Here is a 26,640-nt window from a genome sequence, read left to right as displayed (position 1 = left end):
ATGTTTTTGTCCTTACTCCATTTTGAGCCAAGTGTTGTATATGGTGTAAGAGTCCAGTTTCATTCTTTTGCATGTGGATATCCAGTTTTCTCAATACCATTTGTTGAAGAGACTGTCCTTAACACATTGCATATTCTTGGTACCTTGCCAAAGGTCAGCTGCCCATATATGCATGGGTTTACTTCTGGACTCTCTCTTGTGTTCCATTGGTCTATATATCTGTCTTTATGCCAATATGATACAGTTCTAGTTACTATAGCATTGTACTGTACATCAGAAAATGTGACGCTTCCACCTTACAGACAAGATTTTTTAAAGCTCCCCAGGTGATTCCACAGTTGAGAACTATCAGACTAGATAACTTCTAAGGTGTTTTTATAGTTCTAACATTAGGAAGTTAGAGAAAAATAATAGTAATTATAATGTAATGGACACTATTTGAGTAATAAGTGTCAGACACTTTACCAAGAGCTCTTTATGTGCCATGTAATATTAATAATAAACTTAAGGGATAGGAGTTTTACAGACGAAGAAATAAGTTTAGGAAGATTTTCACTTGCCCAATACTATGTAGCTAAGTGTCAGGGGCAGAATTTTATCACAGATCTCTGGTGTTCCAAGTACAAACTTGACCGCTACATTTTACCATATCACAGAACTCCCACACAGCATTTGAAACGGTTTATTTTATCCTGCTTACTTGGAGGCAAATGTCAAGATCCTAACGTCTATGAATGAACTTCCATGAACTTAGGGACTTTTTACTCTATTTCTCAGCAAGTATTTCTGGTTAAGAAGGGTCAGTTTCTAAGTATGGACTCTTACACATTACTTTTTACCTGGTGTGTACTGAATCAATTGGCCCCAGGGCATGAGCAGCCACTGAACAAATGAGTGAGATGCTGCCATCTTGTGGCCATTTTTTTTGTTAAGGGCAGGTGTGTAATCCAACAGTGAGGAGAGCCCAGTAGACAAAATTCTCACCATACCTGCCACTTTACCATTATTCTGCTGTCTTCCTCTATGATATTATTTTTGTTTCTGCAAATATAAATTAGGAATTAATAACTACAGCAGCATAAGAAAATAGGTAACAACTGAGGACAAAATAATATAGTTGCCCTCTCCTACTATTAGCGGTATATCACCTTTGTCAAGTTACTTTACTTTTCTGGGTTTGAGATTGTCTTATCTGTAAAATCAGGACAATTAATATCCATCCCAGAGTATTGCCTTAAAGCCAAATTAAAATATATATGTAAAATCCTGGCAAATTGCGGGCATTTGACAAATATTTGTTTCTCACTCCTTTCCCCTTCCTGATCCTTCTCCCTTCCCCCTATTTCTCCCTTCCCCCTGGTTCTTCCCACTTAAGATATCCTAGTCTTCTGTTTTCTGTCCACTTTTCTAAGTATTTTCCCCATTGTTCTTTTAGTTTCCTAGCTCCACCCTATCCTCACCCCCTCAGACAAACAGGTGTCCGCAGTTACCCACAGGACCCTTACCTTGGTGACGTAAAGCTCAGTAAGCTTCTCTACATTACCCAATATTGCTAACAGTCTGTGGATCCACTTCAGTATTTGTACTGTTATGGGTACTGCAGTGCAAAACACCTCCCACTGTGTTTCACTGAGTAGTTTTCCTATTACTAACAACATTCTCTGCTCCTGTCAGAGCTTGGCAGCCTCAGATTCTGCCTGTCTCCTCCCTGACCCTTTCACCCTGACCCTGGGAGACCAGACACACACATCTCAACTCCCTCTCTGACCCCCTGTCCCACCTCTCTCCCACCTAACTCACTTCACTCTGCCCACTGGCCTCCTTCCTTTTGCAGCTCCCTTTGCTTGAAAGGCTCTCCCAGATAGCCACATGGGCTGCTCCCTTACTGCTACAAATTTCCACTCAAATATCACCTTATCAGAGGCTTCCTTGACATTCTATGTAACTACATAAAATAGCACAAGCAAAACCCCAGCAACTTCCCATCCCCTTCACTCCGCTTAGTTTTAATGTACTGCACCTCTTACCAACCATCACGCTGCACTAGAACAAAGGTTAATGAGTTGGTAGCTTCTCAAATTGTTCTTCTGTGGGAGGGCAAAGTTCAGCTGGTGGGGCATTGGGTCCTCAGTAACTGATTATCCCTGGACATAATTATTATGTATGTTAACTGGTGGTAACACATGGGAGATAAAGCTGTAGAAACTTTTCATTCTTCCTGAGCACTTATTCCCCTCTATAAATCTTAGAATTTCTGCTGCTTCTGGTTTCATTTGATTTTGGTGTTTATCATTTCAGGTAGGAATACTAAACCCAGAGTTCATGGAAGGGCTTCAAAGGATCCATGAACAACTTGAAACTACTGGCCAGCTTTTTGGGGTAAGTTTGTTTTCTGGGGCCAGGGGCCATGACATTGATCAAATTCAAGGGGTCTATGACTTCCCCCATCCAAAAGGATTAAAAACCATAGTTTCAGGAATGACAGCATAATATTCCCCTATCTTAATATATATAATACTTAATCACTTTTTAATATTACCCTGTCTTTCTCAGTAGCCTAAAAACCAAAAGTAAAGGGATTATATTTATTCTTTGCTGTGTTATAGTGCCTAGCATACTGGCTGGCACCTAATCGATTCTCAATAAATACTTGTTGAATGAAGACTCCATGGTAATAACAGCCTATTAATTAGTGATTCTGTCCATAATCTTCATTGAACAAGCCTTGTTTTGGGGATAGTGTGTGTTCACATGTAGAGATAAGGGACGAATTACTCCTTTTAAAACACAAAAAACTCACTTTAACATAGAAGACTCAGTCATAATACACACTACAAGGGGGTTTAGTAAAGATGAAATAGCTAGTCGGGCATCAGAAAGGGAACAGTGAACAGGAAGTTAGGTGGAGTGTAATTCAGAAAGAGATAGCTCTCATAACTAGAATTCAAAGAGTTGATAATCCTGGCAAGCATCAGATTTTTTCAGTTAAATACAAAAATAGAAATTTAGGCATATGTTCAAACCACCAGTCCTGTCATTGGAGACAAAAGGAAGTTGAAAAACCAGTTAGTTGTGGTTTGTGTTTCTAATAGATTGGATATAATGAAAGGGATTTCTGGCACATGTGTACTTAGTTTAAACCTTGATTTAAAAAACAAACAAACCTCTTTGATCCAAGTCATTAAATTGCATTTGTGTGTGTGTTTATGTGTGTGTGTACTTCATAGATTTTTAGTTTACATCATATATTTAACAGATTTTAAAGAGATTCATAGATACCTTAGCATATTTTGTAGATACCCTCTTTTTCAGGCAACAGCATTCTTCACAGGAAATAAAGGGCTTCAACAACTGTTACAAATAGTAATTCTTCAGCTCTGCTTCCATCCATTCTGCAGGGAAGCCAGACATCCTTGTTTTCTCCCCAGTCATTCTGTGAAGCCCAAGTGTAGCTGCAGAGCAGTTGCCCTCACCACTATCTTAGCTTGCTTCAGCTCTGGCTTTCTATAGAGAGCCCTGTTTGTGTGGAGGCTTAAAGGGCAGACAGGTGTCCAGTAATCACCCAAAGCACTTTGCAGTTTATAAATTCACCATCAGTCTTTCACTTTTTAGTATCAATTAATTATGTAGCTCTACTAATTCATTAGGGTTGCAAATTAATGATTTTCTAAATCCATCATTCCTTTGCCTTTATCAGCTGAATGTCTTCTGTAAAGAAGAATTTCCCCTTAGTACTATTTCATCACTCTAGTTTGTGAAATTGCTTTCATTTTCAAAAGTAAAGTGGCTGAAATGGAACCAAAGTTGCAGGTGAAGCCAGGCCCTTTATCCTCCCAACCTGTGGAGAGTCTTCCTTCCTCACAAAGACACTGATCTTGGGAACTGGAATTTTGAGATCTGGGTTTGCAAGATGTAGCTCTGTCACCCATATCCACAACAAATTTTGGGGTGAATTAATTAGTGATTTCTTGTTTCTGAAAATAGAGACTGATTTACGTGATGTGAAATACTCACAAGTAATTAATTGATATTGGTCTTGTCCTTTAGTTGAAGCAATGTTCAAAGTCCTTTTAATGACAATGTATATATAACAATAGTAAAATTTCTACTGGTGGTTGCCATTGGGAAACAGGGTGGGGGAATGTCAGAAATAGGTGAAGGGGAAAAATATTTGTAAGAATGTTTGATCACTTGATCTGGGTGATGGTTACATGAATATATACACATGCCATAATTCGTTATGCTGTACACTAAGATTGTTCATTTTATTGTATGTACCTCCATATAAATATATATTTTTCAATAATGGTAAAAAAATAATTAAAAAATAAAATTTCTAATCAAACTCCAAAAGACTAGTTTTATACATGGCTTTTGATAGTTAAAGTCAATTATCAGCACAGTAGTAAACAAAATATATTCACATTAACCAATTCTCAACTAACTTCTGGTAAAGGGAAGCAATGAAAGAGTTACACTCACAGGATTTGAAATAAACCTCCTTTGCATTTCCCCTGACACTGCTAGTGCAGACGGGAGCAGGGTGAGTGGCATCCTTTATGTTTTACACACACATTGATAGCGTGGACAGCAACAGGGTCAGAGTGCACACACCAACTCCAATATGACAAAGGTGGCGTCCTGGCCCACACCCAAACCTAAACATGCCCACCAGAGATCAAGCAGTCCCACCAAGATTCACCCCACCAGTGTCTTACCATCCCAACTGCACTGTTTGCATAGGCCTGGCCCAGAGACAACCTGGGAGACTCCTGGACTGTGCCCCCTTGACACCAGCCTCCCCACCAGTGCAGGCCCAGCTGGTGCCTACCCAGGAAATCCCCAGCTCATAATGTGGGAGCCCTGGAACCAGGACATCCAAACCCATGCCCTCCAGCTGGCCAGCTAAAACCACCAGATACCCATTCTATCAGTGGGTTGTTCCTACACACAGCCATACCTTCAAGACTGGGAGAGGTAGCTCTTTTGCCTAATCTATTGAAACAAACATAGAAAGTCAAACAAAATGAGGAGACAGAGAAATATGATTGAAACAGAAGAACATGACAAAACTTCAGAAAAAAAACTAAATGAAACAGAGTTAAGCAATCTACCCAATAAAGAGTTTAAAGTAACGGTTATAAAGATGCTTACCAGACTTGAGAGAAGAGTGGATGAACTCTGAGAACCTTAACAAAGAGGCAGAAAAGTATAAATGAAGAACCAGAGATGAAGACTACAATACATGACATGAAAAATACACTAGACGAGTCAACAGCAGATTAGAGGATGCAGAACACATCAGCAATCTGTAAAACAGTGTAATGGAGAGCATTCAAACTAAACAACAGAAAGAAAAAATAATAAGAAGAAATGAGGATAGGTTAAGGCACATCTAGGACAACAAACATTCTAACATTCACATTAAGGAGTCCCAGAAGGAAAACAGAGAAAGAATGGGGTGGAAAGTGTATCTGAAGGGATGATAGCTGATAACTTAATTTAAGGGAATTATTGATAGGTATGTACTTATCTGGGGGAAGGAAACAAGACACCCAGGTCCAGGAATCAAAGACAGCCCCATACAAGATGAATCCAAGGAGGTCCACACCAAGACATAAAATGTCAAAACCAAAAACAAAGAGAGAATCTTAAAAGCAGCAACAGAAAAGTAACAAGTTACCTGTAACGGAAACCCCCTAAGTAAGACTACCAGCTGATTTTCATCAGAAACTCTACAGGCTAGAAATGAGGGGCATGATATATTCAAACTGCTGAAAGGGAAAAAAAAAAATCTTCAACCAAGAATATTCTATCCAGAAAAGTTATCATTCAGAATTTAAGGAGTGATAAAGAAATTCTCAGATAAACACAGGTTAGAGTTCACCACCATTAAATCAGCCTCATGAGAAACATTAAAGGAACATCTTTTAGAGGAAAAGAAAAGGCCATAACTAGAAGCAAGAAAAGAATGAAAAGAAAAAAAATCACTGGTAAAATGTGAGAGCAAAAGTAGTAGATCAAACATTCTAAAGCTAATGTGAAGGTTAAAAGATAAAATCAACTACTTCTAAAAATTAGTTAATGGAATCACTAAACAAAAAGGTGTTTAAAGACATCATACACATAAAATGTAGAGAAGGGGAGTTAAAATGTAATGTTGTTAGAAGGCATTCAAATTTAAGTGACCATCAACTTAACACTGCCTGATATGTATGCAAGATGTTATACATAAACCACATGGTAACCACAAACCAAAAACCCATGATAGACACAAAAAAATAAGTAGAAAAAAATTCCGCCATAACATTAAAGAAAGTCATCACACCCAAGGGAAGAGAACAAGAGAAGAAAGTATCAAAGAATAACAAAAATGAGAAAATATTTAAGAAAATGCTCCAAACAAAAGACAGGGTTCAAAAGACAGGGTGACTGAATGGATAAAAAAATAAGACTCATCAATATGCTGCCTACAAGAGACTCACCTCAGACCTAAGGACACACACACACTGAACCTGAAGGGATGGAAAAAGACATGACAGGCAAACAGAAAAAAAAAAGCTAGGGTAGCAGTACTTGTAACCAACAAAATAGACTTTAAAACAAAGACTGTAGCAAGAAACAAATAACATTATATAACAATTAAGGGCACAATCCAACAACAAGATATAACAATTGTAAATACCTATATATCCAACAGATGAACATCTAAATACATAAAGCAAATATTAACAGATATAAAAGGTTGAAATTGATAGTAATACAGTAACAGTAGGGGACTTCAACACTCCAGTTACATCAATGGATAGATCATCCAGACAATGAGTCAGTAAGGAAACAATACCTTTGAATGCACATTAAACCAAATATACTTAATAGGTATATACAGAACATTACATCCCCAAACAGCAGAGATAGTTATTCAAGTGCACACAAAACATTCTCCAGGATAGATCACATGTAAGGCCACAGCAGAAGTCCTAATACATTTTTAAAAGAATGAAATTATACCAAACCTCATTTCGGACTGCAACAGTATAAAACCAGAAATCAATTATAAGAAAAAAACTGGAAAAAATACAAACATAAGGAGGCTAAACAGCATGCTACTAAACAACCAATGGGTCAACCATGAATCAAAGAGGAAATAAAAAATATTTAGAGAATAATGAAAATATAAACAATTCAAAATTTTTGGGATGCAGCAAAAGCAGTTCTAAGAGAGAAATTTATAGTGTTACAGGACTACCTTAAGAAACAAGAACAATCTCAAATAGACAATTCTAACACTACAACTAAAGGAACTAGAAAAAGAAGAATAAACAACTTCCAAAGTTAATAGAAGGAAGGATTTAATAAAGATCAGAGCAAAAATAAATGAAATAGAGACCAAAAAAAATATGGTACAAAGGATCAATGAAAGTAAGAACTGGTTCTTTAAAAGCTAAACAAAATTGATAAGCCTTTAGCTATACTCAGCAAGAAAAAGAGAGGATGCAACTAAATAAAATCAGAAGTGAATCAGGAAAAGTTACAACTGACACCACAGAAATGAAAACAGTTGCAAGAGATTACTATGAAAAATTATATTTGAACAAATTGGACAACCTAAAAGCAATGAGTATATTCCTAAAACATGCAATCTCCCAAGAATGAACCGGGAAGAAATAGAAAATCTGAACAGACCAATTAATAGTAACAAAATTGAACTGGTATCAAAAAACTTCCAACAAACAAAATTCCACAAGGACCAGATGGCTTCACAGGAGAATTCTACCAAACATTTAAAGAAGAGTTAATACCTATCCTTCTCAAATTATTCCATAAAACTGAAGAGGAAGGCAGGCTTCAAAATTCATTCTATGAATCTAGCATCACCTTGACACCAAAACCAGACAAAACACTACACAAAAGCAAATTACATACTAATATCCCTCAAGAACATAGATGCAAGAAATCCCCAACAAAATATTAGTAAAACTAATCCAAACATATAATAAAAGAATCATCCCCTGACCAAGTGGGATTTATTCTGGCATGCAAGGATGGTTCATGCCCACAAATCAATCAATGCAATATACCACATTAACAAAAAGGAAGGATAAAAGCCATATATCATCTTGTTAGATGCTGCAAAAGGATTTGACAAAATTCAACATCCATTCATGATAAAAGCTCTCAACAAAGTGGGTATAGAGGGAACACATTTAAAAATAATAAAGGCCATATATGACAAACCCACAGCTAACATCATACTGAATGGTGAAAAATATAAAGCTTTTCCTCTTAGATTAAGAACACCACAACACACCCACTCTCACCACTTTTATGCAACGCAGTACTGGAAATGCTAGCCATAGTAATCACACAAGAAAAAGAAATAAAAGGCATCTAAATTGGCAAGGAAAAGGTAAAATTGTCACTATTTGCAGATGACATGATACTTAATTTTTAGAAAACCCTAAAGACTCCACCAAAAAACTATTAGAATTCATAAATTAATTCAGTAAAGTCCTAGCATATAAAATCAATACACAGAAAGGTACTGAGTTTCTATATATAAATAATGAACTAGCAGAAAGAGAAATTAAAATATCAATATTATTTACAATTGCATCAAAAAGAATAGAATACCTAGGAATAACTTTAACCAAGGAGGTAAAACATCTGCACTCTGAGAACTATAAGACACTGATGAAAGAAACTGATGACACAAAATAAATAGAAAGCTATTCCATGCTCATGGATAGGAAGAATTAATATTGTTAAAGGGGCCATAATGCCCAACACAATCTCTTTGAATCAAATCAAATCAACTACAGATTCAGTGCAATCTCTATCAAAACACCAGTGGCATTTATTACAGAACTAGAACAAATAATCCTAAAATTTGTATGAAACCACAAAAGACCCCAATAGCCAAAGCAATCTTGAGAAAGGAGAACAAGGCTGGGAATATCATGCTCCCTGATTTGAAACTATACTACAAAGTACAGTTATCAAAACAGTATAGCACTGGCAAAAGAACAGATACATACATCAATGGAACACAATAAAGATCCAAGAAATAAGCCTATACCTAATTGCTCAATTAATATATGACAAAGGAGGCAAGAATATACAGCAGGGAAAAGACAGTCCTTCAACAAATGGTGTTGGGAAAACTGGACAGCTACATGAGAAAAAACGAATTTGGATCACTGTCTTATGCCATACAAAAAAATTAACTCAAAATGCACTAAAGACCTAAATATAAGACCTGAAACCATAAAAATCCTAGAAGAAAACACAGGTAGTGAACTCCTGAACAGCAGCACTAGTAATTATTTTCTGGATCTGTCACCCCAGGCAAGGGAAACAAAAGCAAAAACAAGTGGGACTTCATCAAACTAGAAAGCTTCTGCCCAGCAAAGGAATCCAACAAACAAAAAGGCAATCTACTGAATGGGAGAGTATTTTTATAAATGACATATCCAATAGGGGCTAATAGCCAAAATATATTTAAAAACTCAGATAACTTACCACCAAAAAAACCAATCTGATTAAAAAATGGGCAGAGGACCTGAAGAGAAATTTTTCCTAAAAATACAGACAGATGGCCAACAGACACATGAAAAGATACTCAACATCACTAATCATCAGGGAAATGCAAATTAAAACCACAATGAGATATTCACACCAGTCAGAATGGCTACTATCCAAAAGACAAGAAATAACAAGTGTGGAGAAAAGGGAACCGTTGTGCACTGCAGGTGGGATTATAAATTGGTACAACCACTAGGGAAAGCAGTATCAAAGTACCTCAAAAAACAAAACAGAAATACCTTATGACCCAGAAATTCTACTTCTGGTAATTTACTGGAAGAAAACAAGATCACTAATTTGAAAAGATATATGCACGCCTGTGTTTATCACAGCATTATTTACAATAACCAAAAATATGGAAGCAAGCTAAATGTCCATTAAAAGATGAATGGGTAAGAAAGATGTGCTACATATATACAATAGAATATTACTCAGTCATAAAAAAAATGAAATTGTGCCATTTGTAACAACGTGGATGGACCTAGAGGATATTATGCTAAGTGAAATAAGTCTGATAAATATAAATACCATATGATTTCACTTATAAATGCAATCTAAAAAAACAAAGCAAATGAACAAACAAAACAGAAACAGGCCCATAAACAGAGAACAGACTGCTGGTTGCCACAGGGGAGGGGGTGGAAGGATGGGTAAAACAGTAGCAGGAGAAAAAAATTATCAGAATGTTCTCTTGATCTGTGTATAGTTACAAGTGTATACACATGCCAAAATGCATCAAGTTGTACACTAAAAATTGTACATTTTATTCTATGTACCTAAATATAAAAAAATTAAAATAAAGAAAAAAGGAAGGAAAGAGGGAGGGAGAAAAGGAGATAAATCAAAGCAACCTTTTTCAAGAGCAGTGTCTATATTCTTCCTATTCAGGAACCAACACAGGAAAAGAAGAAAAGACTGCACTTCTCTACATAGTTTGTGTGTTTTGTGAAAGAATTTATTTTTCAGTTGAAACAATGTCTATCGATACCACAGAAAACTTGCAGTTAAAAAGAGAACTTTCATTAGTTTTAAAAAGACTAACAAACAGACTGGGGAGAAAAGCTGAGGAGAACTAGCAAGCACACCTTCCACTAAGTGCTCTATCAAGTGAAGCTGAGGTGAATTATTCCTCTCACTTTTGTTTCTCTCTCCCTACACTGCACTCTAAGACATGTGGACTTGTGGTCAAGAGCCCAGGGTAGGTAGGAGAGTGCTGAGGCATTTAGAAAGCACCCACCCCCACCCCTGCCCCGGCCACGCACACACTCACACACACACACACAACCGTGACACCTACTCCATGCGCACAGAACCCTGCTAGGGGCGAGGTCTGAGAATCCCAGCCATTCTTTCCCAGCTACACCCGCAGTGGGCCGCCCCAGATCGGCGAGCTGTTGGGAGTGGGGTATGGTGGTAAGAGCGCTGAAGCCGAAACTCGGACACCTGCTCTTTCAACTTTAAACCAGCGCTTACTCAACACTTCTTAGATGCCAGCGTCTCCCGCTACGTGACTTTCATGCTTTTTTTAAAAAAACGATGAACTCTTGAGGTGGGTGAAGAAAACTAAGGCTCAGGGAGACCCAGTGCCATGCCCTTCTTCACAGGTCAAACCCTGGTTCACTCGACTCCGAAGTCTACTCCCGCTAAACCACCCCTGTCTCTGCGCTGTACCTCCGTCGCCTCCCATCTCCTCAGTCGCTCCATTGATAAAAGGAGGTGGTTGGCCGAGATGATCTTTAGGGGTCTTCCTAGCTTGACGGTTCTATAGTTCTACAGGGCGTTCTAGGAGCGGGGAAGGAAAACCCTGAAGGTATTCTCTTTAACGCTACTGTCAAAGGGCACTGCGCGCGCGCCTTCCGGCGCCGAGCGAGGGGAACTGGGCCCCGCCGCGCCCGAAGTCCCGGGCCCTCAGCAAGCTGCCCGCAAGGGCGCCTGGGCCGCCACGCGCGTGCGCAATGGCCTCCGGGTGCGCGGCTGCCCTCCGCTTCCTGCCCACAGCACCGCCTTCCAGTCCCTGCGGGAGGCAGCGAGGGCGTGCGCGTGTCCAGCTCCTGCTGGCTGTCGCGCGAAAGCCAGCGTCCTAGCCGGTCTTCCCCCGCCGCCCCCGACCTAACGGCCTCCCCGGGCTCTGGTACCCACACCCAAGCGCACGGCCCGGGAAAGCGGGGCGGAGTCCTCCAGTGTGACGCCCCCAGGGCCTCCAACTCGTCTGGAGTCGGCCCGCCCCGAGGGGCGTGGGGAGGGGCGGGGTTGCGGACTCTGGACTCCGGCCCGTAGACCGCCTCTCGCGCAGCCAAGCAGCAAACCTAGTCTGGCTGTGAGCGAACCATGACCGCGCTGCGGGACTTCTGGCCCGGGGTGCAGGACACCTGCACCTCGCTGGGGCTGATGCTGTCGCTCGTGCTGTTCATGGGGCTGGCCCGCGTGGTCACCCGGCAGCAGGTGCACAAGTCCATGGTTCACGCCTTCGTCTTGGAGTTTCTGGCCACCTTCCAGCTCTGCTGCTGCACGCATGAGCTGCAACTGCTGAGCGAGCAGGAACCCGCGCACCCCACCTGGCCGCTGACGTTAATCTACTTCTTCTCGTTGGTGCATGGCCTGACTCTGGTGGGCACCTCCAGCAACCCGTGTGGCGTGATGATGCAGATGATGGTGGGGGGAATGACCCCCGAGGTCGGTGCGATGAGGCTATTGGCTCAACTGATTGGTGCTCTGTGCAGCAGGTACTGCATAGGCGCCCTTTGGAGCCTGGGGCTGACCAAGTATCACGTCAGCGAGAGGAGCTTCGCTTGCAGGAATCCCATTCAAGTCGACTTACCCAAAGCGGTCATCACAGAGGCCATCTGCTCCTTTATCTTCCACAGCGCTTTGCTGCACTTCCAGGAGGTCCGAACCAAACTTCGTATCCACCTGCTGGCAGCACTCATCACCTTTTTGGTCTATGCAGGTTTGTTACTCCCACAAAACACTTGACGCTTCGGAGCCTCTGTGACTTGAGGCTAAGTTCTTAACCGAGATACATTTGAAGCCCCTACACCTCTGTGATGTCAATCTTGGTATCTTCGGTATTCCACATTTTTCAGCCCATTACTTAACCAATAGGGTCAATGTATATAGATCCTGCACTGCTTTTTTGAACTCCCAGAGAAAGGAGCCAGTTTCTGTGCTGAAACTGAGATCTTGTGAGGTATTGCCAAGGGTTCAAATATCTTACAAAGGGATGGTCTTAATGGTAGAAAGATAACTTATCAGCGACTTCTTTCCTCATGCCAACCTGGTATAGATCCTTTCTGACACTTTCACTGAAAAATGATCCTGAGTTTAAAAAGTTCTTCCAATTTAAAGCACACGCTACATGATTGGTCAGTAGGAAGAGGGAGGAGTAGAAATTCTGTAGTTCTATTCCTTAATTCTTTTTCTAAAAAATTAGTCTTTTTTTATTTCTGTGATAATTCATCTTGAGTTATAAATGAACTCTTAAGTGGCCTGTCAAGGAAGATGTGTTTTAAAATTAAAATTTGCTTGAAATTAAAGATCCTTTTTAAAAACATACAACTCTAGAGAAATCTGTTGATTTCTTGCAAACCATTTGTTTACTCTGACAGATCTCAGATGCAGTGGATAAAATTAAGTGAAACAGGGCAATCCAAAAGGCAAAGCTTAATGATGAAATGTGTCATTTTAAATGATTACAATAAAATATCTTCACTGACATTATATCTGAATTACAAAATACTTTGGAGGTAGAAATAAAAGGAAAACTACTAGTTTCTAATAAAAGGAAACTAGTAGGAAGAGTCTACCTTTTGCCCATTAAAAATGAAATTAGGAATAGAAACAAACCTCAAGGCAAGGACTCCTAAACACATGCTTGACTTACTGAGGTAAAAACGACTTTCTAATCCATTTTTCTTTCTTTAGATCTACTATCACTTTTGTGTGGACACAGATGGAAATAAATGGTATAGGAGAGAGGGAAGAATATATGCATATTTGATTGATATATGCATATATAGCTATGCAGTTGCTTATTTATTAAAGTTTTAGATCTTGGCTAAAGCAGAAATATCCCCTATATATACAGAATCATTTCTTGCAAAAAAATTATGTCACAGTTTAGCTTTGATCTTATTAAAAGAAAAATTCAAAAGATGTTTAAAATTAATGTTTATATACAGTTTGAATCTTTTGGTACATATGTCCCTCTTCCCTCTCTTATTTATCTTGAAGTTGGTATTTTTGTTTTTGTTCTTTTAATTCATATTTATGATTCCACCAATAATACTGTATATATTAGCCAATACCTGTTTTATAAGTGACAAAGATTTTGAGAGAAGAGAAATAAGACAGACAATATTTGAAGTTATAGATAAATATAAGGAATGTTATCAGAAAGAACCCATAAAATTCCAATTTAAGGTATCCAAAACACAACTCTCTTTTCCTTCCCCTTGCTGCATAGACATTGAAATTGTTGAAATGAGGGTACGATGGGAGAGGAGGAGAGGGTAAAGGGATTACTAGAGCAGTGGTTCTCAGCATTCTTTCTGCATTTGAATCACCTGGGGAACATTTTAAACATACCTATGTCTAGGTGCAAAGATTAGGATTTAATTGCTCTGGGAAAGGGCCTAAGCTATGGTATGTTTTGAAGTTTCCCTGTTGATCCCAAGGAACCAGAGCTGAGAACAACTGCTCTAGTCTAGACTTATGTTGGGCCAGTTAGGTAGCCACTAGCCAGCTGTGGTTAGATTTAAATTAAAATTAACTATTCAGTTACTCAGTCACAGTAGCCACATGTGGGTAGTGGTAGTGGGTACAATATTGGATGGTGCTAGAGACTCTTTTCAGGGACAGAGCCTAATAGGCAATTGTTAATTACTGTTACAGAAATGGATAATCTGTTATGATTGTAAGGGAGATAAGTGTAAGAGAGATAAGAATATACTCTGGGCAATATGCTGAGCCTATAGGAAATTTATCTGAGTTATCTTAGTTAATCCTTGCAACAACCCACTGATGAATATATTCTTCCCATTTTAAATCAAGTGAGGCTCAGAAAAATGAAATTGTCCAAGGCCACACAGCTTGAATGTGATAGAACCATGGTTCAAACCAACACTAAATCAAACTTTCTATAGTGTTCTCCTCAAAAGTAACAAAAACATATTCATAGGATTGAATATTATTTAGCCATGAAAATGAATGAAGTTCTGATATATACAACAACATGGATAAACCTTGAGAACATTCTAAGTGAAGTAAGCCAGACACAAAGGGACAAATGGTCTGAGATTTCACTTGTATGAAAAATCTAGCATGGGTGAATTCATAGACACATAGTATAAAAGAAGTTACCAGGAGCTGGAAGGAGGAAGGAATAGGAACTTACTCTTCAATGGATACACTTTCTGTTTGGGATGATGGAAAAGTTTTGAAAATAATGATGACGACTGAACATTGTGAACATAATTAATGCCACCAAATAATACACTTAAAATGGTAAAAATGGCTTATTTTGTTATATATATATTACCATAATTAAGGTTTTTTTGTTACAAAAGGATTCTGTTGCCAAATAAATTTGGCAAACATTGGATTAGATCTTATCTAGGATTAGATTTCCTAATTTTAAAACTTCACAGAACATTTACTATGCTTCTGTATATTGTGAAACTCCAAGAGGAGGATGTCAAAGTTTTTCACACTTACGGAATCCTTTTGTCTATGGGCAGGTAGCAGAAGACAACATACTTTGGGAAATGCTGCCCTTACACCATGTCACTCCCCATTATTTTCTATGGATACAAGTTGTAACTTTAGAACAGTTATTCCAAATAGAATGAACTGTCTTGGGTCTAGCTGAATGTCTCTTATCAGCAAAGGTGAAGCTTTTGTAGGAAGGATTTAAAAATGGATAGGGAAGGAAAGGCAGGGGAAGGGCCGGCTAAGTCAGGCACCATTACAAATTACTTTGATAAGCTGTTTTAACTTCTCAGATATTGTTAGTACATGCTGGGAGATTTCTTTAATCACTTGCACATTGAGGGTACTCGGAAGTCACCAAAACAGGTAATCTCAAAATAACTGATGATGTATTTTAGGATTAAAGAACAGTACTGTCCTTCAGCATAGCCACAAACTCCTTGAAGAGCCAGTGACCAGGTTTCTGATTGTGTTTGACTCAGCACCCTGCACTTCGATGTGCAGATGGAGGCCACTGATGGCATTACCATTTATCACGTATTTATTGGCTTCCCAAATAAAGTTTAAAAAAAAGAAAAGCTGTGTGATTTATTAATATATTAGAGCTATAAAACTATTAATACAAATTTCAAGCATATCTTCCTTACTTTAGGTTTGGGGAGAGTTATGTTCAGTGAACAGAGTAAGAGACAACTGCATTTATTCTTTAATTAATTAGATACTGAAAAATATGTTATTTTAAACATAGAATTAAGTTGTCTTTATTACGGCACCCCGTTCATTTCCTTTGTAGATTTTTTAATTATACATTTGTTTTCTGATGTAATGCCTGTCTTCTTCACCAGATGATAAACTTTGAGTACAGAAACTAAATTGTTTTATTTGTTACATAAGGTATAATCAAGACTTAGCATGGTGTCACCTGTTACAAATAGTACTAAGTATTTTTAGAGTGAATGAACAAATATTCTATTCACTTAAAGAAAACACAAAGAAATAATATATACCTGGATAGTCTATATTTTATGTCTATTTCAAAATAAGCTTAATAAATTGTCTGGAGAAATTATAGTATTTTTATTTCATCTCACTACTTCACTTAGGAGTTTTTGGTGTCTTTCTGAGTCATGAAGGGTATAGGTAAGATTATTTGTCCAAGAGGGGAATTTTTGGACAAATAATAACCTTCTACTATGCTCACTTTTAATACAATGACTATATGAAATATGTGCTAATTTACAAGTGAAAAATGGCTTCAAGCAAAGGTCCAAAATGTTTTTTATTATGCCAACATAATATAGTAGTAAAGAGTACAGATTTGGAGTTAGACTGTTTCTTTAGGAGAGATAGTTAATAAAAGCTTCAACTTCCTCACCATTAAAATGGAGAATAATAGTATGTATCTCTTAAGGCTATTGTGAGGCATAATGTATTTAAGTTCTTAGCATAGTACCTGGCACAAATATTCTGGTCACTAGGAAGCGCTAGCTATCACTATAAACTAGTTAACATTCTGGCCTATATACAAGTCTTATGTGATTTTTTTCTTTTACTTTTTTTTTATAGGTATCATTAATCTACAATTACATGAGCAACATTATGTTTACTAGACTCCGCCCATCATCAAGTCCCCCCCCATACCGCATTACAGTCAGTCCATCAGCATAGTAAGATGCTATAGAATCATTACTTGTCTTCTCTGTGTTGTACAGCCCTCCCCGTGCCCCCCTCCATTATGTCTGCTAATCCTAATGCCCCATTTTTTCCCCCTTATACCTCCCTGCCCACCCATCCTCCCCAAGCCCTTTCCCTTTGGTAACTGTTAGTCCATTATTGGGTTCTGTGAGTCTGCTGCTATTTTGTGCCTTCAGTTTTTCTTTCTTATACTCCACATATGAGTGAAATCATTTGGTGTTTGTCTTTCTCCACCTGGCTTATTTCACTGAGCATAATACCCTCTAGCTCCATCCAAATTGTTGCAAATGGTAGGATTTGTTTTCTTCTTATGACTGAATAATATTCCATTGTGTATATGTACCACATATTCTTTATCCATTCATCTACTGATGGACACTTAGGTTGCTTCCATTTCTTGGCTATTGTAAATAGTGCTGCGATAAACACAGGAGTGCATATGTCTTTTTCAAACTGGGCTGCTGCACTCTTACGGTAAATTCCTAGTAGTAGAATTCCTGAGTCAAATGGATTTCTATTTTGAGTTTTTTGAGGAACCTCCATACTGCTTTCCACAATGGTTGAACTAATTTACATTCCCACCAGCAGGGTAGGAGGGTTCCTCTTTCTCCACATCCTCACCAACATTTGTTGTCTGTCTTTTGAATGGTGGCCATCCTTATTGGTGTGAGGTGATATCTCATTGTGGTTTTAATTTGCATTTTTATGATGATTAGTGATGTGGAGCATCTTTTCATCTGCCTGTTGGCCAACTGAATTTCTTCTTTGGAGAACTGTCTGTTCAGATTCTCTGCCCATTTTTTAATTGGATTATTTGCTTTTTGTTTGTTGAGGTGTGTGAGCTCTTTATATATTTTGGATATCAACCCTGTATCAGATATGTCATTTATGAATATATTCTCCCATACTGTAGGATGTCTTTTTGTTCTATTGGTGGTGTCCTTTGCTGTACAGAAGCTTTTCAGCTTGATATAGTCCCACTTGTTCATTTTTGCTTTTGTTTCCCTTGCCTGGGGAGATGTGTTCATGAAGAAGTCGCTCATGTTTATGTCCAAGAGATTTTTGCCTGTTTTTTCTAAGAGTTTTATGGTTTCATGACTTACATTCAGGTCATTGATCCATTTTGAATTTACTTTTGTGTATGGGGTTAGACAATGATCCAGTTTCATTCTCTTACATGTAGCTGTTCAGTTTTGCCAACACCAGCTGTTGAAGAGGCTGTTGATTCCCCACTGTATGTCCATGGCTCCTTTATCATATATTAATTAACCATATATGTTTGGGCTAATATCTGGACTCTCTATTCTGTTCCACTGGTCTGTGGGTATGTGATTTTAATTAGTGTCATTCTGTCAGAGAATTTGCTTCCCACACTGCAATTTATTAAGACAGTTAAAATACCATAGTGGCATATGTCAGTTAAGAATTTGTGAAAATCTAGAAATCTGTCTCTGTGGCTGAGTCAGAGATAGAAACATGTGCCCAAGCTTTCACATGGAAAAACCCCCAGAAATGTCACTATTCTCAAGGATATTCCTTGTATGTGTTTTGAAAAGTTGAGCCAATGCGCAGGTGAGTACTTTTGGACAGGCACTACAACCTACCCTGCCATGTGGACAGACTGTGAACTTCTAGGCCCCATGTCCAAGAGATGCCGGGTGCAGAGCTGGACCATGAATCCTGAAACATAGTCAACAGTTATAATGTGCACTTAGATTTCATGACTACTCACAATCACTTATCTTTTTATTTTAAAAAATTGTTGTAACCACTTTATTGAGCTATAATTCACATACCATTCACCATCACTTACTCAGGGCTCTGTTGACAAGTAAAAATGTAGTCAATGATAATGCTTGGTCCATTTTACTTTTTGCTTTCCTTTTTTTTAAAATTTTTTATTAAGGTATTATTGATATACACTCTTATGAAGGTTTCACATGAAAAAACAACGTGGTTACTACATTTATCCATATTATCAAGTCCCCAACCATACCTCAAATGCAGTCACTGTCTATCAGTGTAGTAAGATGCCACATTCACTATTTGCCTCTTCTGTGCTACAGTTTTCTCCGTGATCCCCCCACACCATGTGTACTAAACATAATACCCCTCAATCCCCTTCTCCCTCTGTCCCCACCTGCCCTCCCACACCCCTCCCCTTTGGTAACCACTAGTCCCTTCTTGGAGTTTCTGAGTCTGCTATTTTGTTCCTTTAGTTTTGCTTTGTTGTTATACTCCATAAATAAGGGAAACCACTTGGCATTTGCCTTTCTCTGCCTGGCTTATTTCACTGAGCATAATATCCTCCAGCTCCATCCATATTGTTGCAAATGGTAGGATTTGTTTCTTTCTTATGGCTAAATAGTATCCATTGTGTATATGTACCACCTCTTTATCCATTCATCTACTGATGGACACTTAGGTTGCCTCCATTTATTGGTGATTGTAAAAAGTGCTGCGATAAACATAGGGGTGCATATGTTTTTTTGAGTATGAGAAGTTGTATTCTTTGGGTAAATTCCAAGGAGTGGGATTCCTGGATCAAATGGTATTTTTTTTTCAGTTTTTTGAGGAACCTCCATATTGCTTTCCACAATGGTTGCACTAGCTTACATTCCCACCAGCAGTGTAGGAGGGTTCCCCTTTCTCCGCATCCTCACCAGCATTTGTTCTTAGTCTTTTAGATAGTGGCCATCCTTATTGGTGTGAGGTGGTATCTCATTGTGGTTTTAATTTGCATTTCCGTCATGATTAGTGATGTAGAGCATCTTTTCATGTGTCTGTTGGCCATCTGAATTTCTTCTTTGCCTCTGCCCATTTTTTAATCAGATTATTGCGTTTTGGGTGTTGAGGTGTGTGAGTTTATATATTTTGGATGTTAACCCCTTGTCAGATATGTCATTTACAAATATATTCTTCCATACTGTAGGATGCCTTTTTGTTCTGTTCATGGTGTCCTTTGCTATACAGAAACTTTTTAGTTTGATGTAGTCCCATGAGTTCATTTTTGCTTTTGTTTCCCTTGCTCGAGGAGATGTGTTCAGGAAGAAGTTGCTCATGCTTACATTCAGGAGACGTTTGCCTATGTTTTTTTCTAAGAGTTTTATGGTTTTATGACTTACATTCAGGTCTTTGATCCATTTCGAGTTTACTTTTGTGTATGGGGTTAAACAATAGTTCAGTTTCATTCTCTTACAGGTAGCTGTCCAGTTTTGCCAACACCAACTGTTGAAGAGGCTGTTATTTCCCCCATTGTATGTTCATGGCTCCTTTATCGTATATTAATTGACCATATGTGGTTGGGTTTATATATAGGCTCCCTAGTCTGTTCCATTGGTCTATGGGTCTGTTCTTGTGCCAGTACCAAATTGTCTTGCTTACTGTGGCTTTGTAGTAGAGCTTGAAGTTGGGGAGCATAATCCCCCCAGCTTTATTCTTCCTTCTCAGGATTGCTTTGGCTATTCAGGGTCTTTTGTCATTCCCTATGAATTTTAGAACAATTTTCTCTAGTTCGTTGAAGAATGCTGTTGGTATTTTGATAGGAATTGCATTGAATCTATAGATGGTCATTTTGACAATATTAATTCTTCCTATCCATGAGAATGGGATGTGTTTCCATTTATTGGTATCTTCTTTAATTTCTCTCATCAGTGTCTTGTAGTTTTCAGAGTATCAGTCTTTAACTTCCTTGGTTAGGTTTATTCCTGAGTATTTTATTCTTTTTGATGCAACTGTGAATGGAATTGTTTTCCTGATTTCTCTTTCTGCTAGTTCATTGTTAGTGTATAGGAATATCACAGATTTCTGTGTATTAATTTTGCATCCTGCAACTTTGCTGAATTCAGATATTAGATCTAGTAGTTTTGGAGTGGATTCTTTAGGGTTTTTTATGTACAGTATCATGTCATCTGCAAACAGGGACAGTTTGACTTCTTCGTAGTCAATCTGGATGCCTTTTATTTCTTTGTGTTGTCTAATTGCCATGGCTACAACCTCCATACTATGTTTACTTTTTGCTTTCAACACAAAGGCATGCTTATGCTCAGGAGGTATGTGGGGTATTGTATCCATTTTAAATGTGTTGTCATTTTATTTTTATTATTCATTCATTTAAATTGATGAATGTTAAAAGGAAGCCAAATCTCTTGTTTTATAAAGCTGTAGGAATAATAGAGCAGATTAGTTTTCAATGCATTTTATAAAACATGGGAAAAGCAATGGATCAAAACTATTAATGGCCTTTGTCCTTTTTGGGATGGGGACATATTTTAATTTATTATCTGTTTTTATACTCTATAACATGCTAGGTAGTTCTGCAGAGGAAGATTATAGAGTAAGAATACTTAAATACCTACAACAAGTCATATTTAGTAACTGCTTTATTTCTAGTTGCAAGGAAATATAAGAAATATGGTTTGGTATCACTCTGCTTAAAATGTATTACAGGAGGAAGTCTAACAGGAGCTGTATTTAACCCAGCTTTGGCACTCTCACTACATTTCAAGTGTTTTGATGAAGCATTCTTTCAATTTTTTATAGTTTATTGGCTGGCTCCTTCTTTAGGTAAGCATATTTTTATTTAATATGATTAAAAGATTAGGATGTTTTAAGAAATGGTGCAGAATATCACTATAACATGTCTATTTCCAAAGCCAGACTAGGTACAAAAAGAATGAAAAAGGAGGTTAACATACCTGAAATAACAATTTATTTTGTGGCATATCCTCTAAAACTATTTTTATCTTCAAAGAAATAAAATGATCTACTTAAGGGTAGTCAGTTCGGGTATGATACCACTTTAAGAAATCCTCAGATATAATGGCAAATGTGAGGTGTGATTACTTTCATTAAAAATAATTTATTTTTTCCTAAAGGAATTTGATTTTTCAAATTTGTGAGCTCCAGGTAAAATATTATTTAGTTTTTTTGACTCATTTTGCAGAGGAGCATCTCATGAAACAATGTATACCTGTGTATATATACTGCTGTATTCACTATAGAATACTGAAGTATTAAAATTACCCATTAGTTGCATTCCTGTTATTTCTAGATCAGATATATAAAACTCCTCTATTTGATGGGTCAAATAACACAAAAAAGGTATAAAATAACTGTAATCTTAATATATATTTCTTTATATAAGTTACCAGCATTCCTTGATTTTAGTCATCAGTTTTAAGCCTGATTATGATTCATAACTATAAGTGAATATGAGGATGACTGGCCTCTGTTAGTTCATCCTTCTTTTTATCTACAGTTAGCATTTTGTTTCTTGTTGCTCATTTCTGTTAGAAAAAAATAAAGTACATACAGAAGGGACCACTGGCACAACAGGTTCGAATAGCCATCCCATTTTACTCCTCACATTCATCTTCCATTCCTTTATTTCATTTTTAGTGGCTATTATACTCAGTAATAATATCTATTGGCCTAAAAATGAATATCAGAAAAAACCTGTATTTTAAAATGCTAATAATGGTAGCTTTTTCTCAGTTCTACAGATTGCTAGTGTTTTCCAGTAGTTTCTTTAAAGACAAATTTTCTCTAGTCATGATTCTTAAGAAGTTAAAAAGGTCACTGAAGTTCATGTAGAAGTTAAAAAGGTCATTAATTGGACAGGTCTACTGATAGTTTTTATATGGAAAAAATTCTCTTCATATGTTTCATATGAAATCAACATATATTATTAACATTATATATTTGTTAATGTGCTCCAACTACAATTTTAACAGCAGACCCCTGACACTATGACACAGTTAAATGATTAAATATAAATCATTTAATAACTTCTTCCTGGAAGAACATACTCGGAAAAAGTAATAATATGTAAATAAAGGAACAATCATTTCCGTCCCTTAAGAAAGTAAAACAGACTAGAGAGTAGTGGGGTAGGGAGACAGACTACATCCTCTTAGCGTTAGTGCAGTCCAAACAGGGAGGCAATTATTACTTGCGGCCATTACCAAAACATTTGAAAGAACCACTTACCCCCAAAAAAATCTTAAACAAAAAGCAAGTATACTTCTATTTCTTTCTTCTTATTCAAGGAATCTTTTAAAAATTGAAGTTGAGATCAAACTTTTTCACAATTATATTTGGCCCTAACTTAGCTTGTTAAAAATACACAAAGATTATTTCTTTGTTGGCCCAAGGATCTAGCTGTCTAAATAGACTCAACATAAAATTTCTGTTATAGTTTTTGGTTTAAAAAGGCATGTTCTGTACTTCTTTAAGAGTTTATGGGTGAGAAACAATACAAAAACTCTTCAGTAGAGGTGGATAAAAGACATGTGAATGACAGTTTTTTAAAATGTTGAATTCTAGCTTGCCATTGAATTTTGTCACATTGAAGTTACATTCCCATTGAGGAAAAAATGGCATCAAATGAAATAAGGTCACAATTAAATTCTAAGAAGGATGGGAAAAGAAATTACATTTTTATAAGAGCCATTCAAAAATCTAAGTAAGAGACGGCAAATCAAACCAAACAAAATACTCTTAAAGCCACTGAGTGACATAGAGAAGAGTAATCCTGAGACAGCTATCCTTCTTTCTCTTCTGGACAAGCAGGGAGCAAACTATTCTTGGAAGCCAGCCCATGTTCTTCCTTGGTTCTCATCATAGCAGAGATAATTGGTTCTAACGATCCCTGCCATCTCACCCAAATTAAAAATGTTAGAAATGTGACTGTAGGAGTGAACCCTAGAATTAATTCTGTAGTTTGTACATTTCATACAATAAAAATGAACAGGTTCTATTTGCTTCTGTGAAACCGTAGTTCCATTTTTGGAAAAAGTTTTAAATGTAATGTCTAGCTCTGACTTTATAAAGAAAATGTCAAATTTTGTGGGTCAGTTAATATACATACAGATTGCTTCTGATATTTCTTTTAAAGTCTTTGGCTACAAAATAAAATCCTTCAAAAATATGCTAAGCTATCCAAATACTAGTCAAACCTTAAGGTTTCCTGTTGTTAGTAAACAGGAGTAAAATGTCAAATCTTTATGTAACAAAAATTCACTCTTAATCTGAGTTTAAACTGATTTAGTGCTTTAAACCTAAATACATTAAGATAAAAACTCTAACCATTGCAGGCTCCCCTTTCAAGACTGATTTTCAGTCCTGTGGTTGAGTGTCCTCTACCCCTGTTTCCCATACAATAATTAACCAATAGCTACATGCTAGATTTGTCTGGTGTGACCTCAAAAATGAAAATTCACTAATATGTGATTTCTTTAAGATTTAAAGTTTCGGCATTGACTGTAATTTTGTTTTAGGTATTTTGCTTGATGGAGCTCTAAATGCTTTTAATGCTGGAGATTGATAGGAAAAAATGGGAAGAGAGAATGTAATCTAACATTTTTATTTGAGCACTCCAAAGGAAAACTGAGGAGTGCTTTGAGCTGCTTTATTCTGGGGTACACCTCTGGGGCATGGCAGGACAGAAGGGTGTCATTTCTAGTGGAGCCAGAACCAGGACTCCAAAATCTTTTGATTTTATTTATCTTTTGAGTTCATTATTTAGATCCCACTGTTTTTACCAAGTACATATTATTTTTAAAGATTTATGTTGAAGAAAAATATGAGAATATTAGATTTTAAAATATCTACGTTTCATGTAGAATTTGATGTAGCTAATTCTTTTAAACATAGTTTTCCAAATTTCTAGGTATACAATCTTAAATTATAATTACTGATTATGAACTTCCTTAGAATACTGTTTTATTTTACTGTATTTTGTCTTTCAGGTATATTGTTGATGATTTTGATGTTCAGCTTTTTCCTTCCATGGCTGTATAACAACCGTATGATTAATAAACAGGAGTAACTATTCTAAAGACTCAGACTAAGTTACAGAACAGTCAAGGTGGATGTAATAAAGATTTTATCACCTCATATTCCACACACTGGCTGCACGGGATTCATCAATGTTAGCTTTCTTTGAGGAAGCTGCCTTACAGTCTTCATCACTGGACTTAAAAAAAATTCCTGTGAAAATGAGGCATCTGTGTTTCTCAATTAAGAACTGTGCTTTTGAGTATGTATTAAATGTTGCTAGAAAAGAGTCATTACATTAAATATAAATCTCAAGTGATAACTGTTAATTTTGATGAAAAAAAAAAGGACAGGGTGAGAAGGGAAGGGAAGGTTATGGCAAGTCCAAAGAAAGAGTGTGGGTATCAAGTGTCACCTGAATGAACAGGATTTTTAACCGAAGTACAGCTACATGCTTACAGAACTGGGGAGAGTATACTTTTCAGCCACTACTTCACACGATACCATCAGCAGTGTCATCTTTCAATAGGAAAGTTGCTTTTGGAAATAGATTATATATCTACTCATACTCAAGCAATTTCCTGCGTTCTGAATACCTTCAAAAGTATTTCCTCTAAATAGACACTCTAGCTTTAGTCAGGTTGTTCTTTAATAGAATGTAATAAAAGCACCCATACAAAGTCAAGTTGTAAGCTTTTCACATTCTTGTTTGATCCTAACAGATACCTAATGAAGTAGATAGGGCATGCATTTTTAATCTCGATTTTACAGATAAGGAAACTAAGTCTTGAGTTTGCTGCCCTGCTAAAGGTCAAATAGAACTGAAAAACATCTTCAGACTTCCACTGCAATACAAAAAAATTTTCTAGGTCATCATTATGACTAAAGGACACTGAAGATTTTGAAGAAACATTAAATATTTTATGTTAAATTTTGTTTAGGAATTAACTGGTTTTTTGTTTGTTTTTAAGGCTTAAAGAACCTTCAAGTTTCCCTCTATTAGAAGCTTTCTTTATTGTATGAGGTCTACTTTTTATAAAAATTCCAGGCCATAAAAGGTTAAGTATGTTTCTCTTCAAAGGAAATAACCATTATCAATGTTAGGATTGAAAGTAAAAAAAAAATATGGGGTGAAATAAGATTTGTTTGAGTAATAATCAACTAAGAAACTGATAAATTGGCAGGTAATTTAAGTGCTGCTTGGTGATCAGCTTGTAGATAATCACTCTTTACACCTGCAGACTTAACTGAACTGCTATAGGTTACCCAACAAGGCAGCCAGTTTGATGATCATCTATTTTGACACTTGAATTTACAAATACACATCGTGGTACTTTCTGTTTTTAAAAAGCTGAGTTCATAAAATTGTGACAATTTCTAAATGCAGTCTGACATGTTTTATTTGGCCTGCACAATATTTTTTAAGAGTAAAAAGCTAATACTGTAAGTCTTTTTTCACACAAAATCCCCAGTTCCAGCTTCTGCTGAAAAAAATCAATATCTGGCAATACTAGGCCTAAAATCTGCCATGGCAACAACACAAAATAATGGTTGTTTCCTTTAAAATGGTCTTTTTGCCACTCCCCATATCTTTCAAACATGAAGCTGAGCTCTACTTATTGTTTCATGGCTTTTTCTTACAAAATAGAAAAATTTAAAAATTCATGTCTCTATGATGAATGAGACTATGGTTTAAGAAAAGTGTATTTGTGGAAACACCCAGACACCTGAACTTCACTTACCAGAATTTGAGAGTGACAGTGCTTCCCCTGCAGCCCTCTCTACACCCGGGCCTGGGTTGGGACAGGCTTTTCCTCATTGCTCCTTCCCATTTATTCTCTGCTCCCTCCATTAAAAACATGTCATCAGACCGTG

At 37.1% G+C, this 26,640-nt stretch overlaps 1 protein-coding gene across 2 annotated transcripts; it reads left to right on the top strand.

Annotated features, from left to right (window-relative positions):
* The first annotated feature begins 10,882 nt into the window (after positions 1-10,882).
* On the top strand, positions 10,883-26,640 carry AQP11 (aquaporin 11). 2 transcript variants are annotated; one of them, XR_012122546.1, is made up of 4 exons: positions 10,883-12,532; positions 16,858-16,958; positions 21,436-21,552; positions 24,738-24,754. XR_012122546.1 is itself a non-coding variant. In XM_017653675.3 (3 exons), exons 1-3 carry the CDS (start codon positions 11,914-11,916, stop codon positions 24,815-24,817), a joined length of 816 nt encoding a protein of 271 aa, XP_017509164.1. In that variant the 5' UTR covers positions 10,899-11,913; the 3' UTR covers positions 24,818-26,640. The 2 variants fall into 2 exon arrangements, 1 of the variants encoding a protein (XP_017509164.1); XM_017653675.3 differs by lacking the exon at positions 16,858-16,958 and having other exon boundaries at positions 10,899-12,532; positions 24,738-26,640.

This window comes from Manis javanica, chromosome 11, assembly GCF_040802235.1.
Source record: "Manis javanica isolate MJ-LG chromosome 11, MJ_LKY, whole genome shotgun sequence".
Taxonomy (NCBI): domain Eukaryota; kingdom Metazoa; phylum Chordata; class Mammalia; order Pholidota; family Manidae; genus Manis; species Manis javanica.
This window is presented reverse-complemented; position numbering and strand designations above follow the sequence as displayed.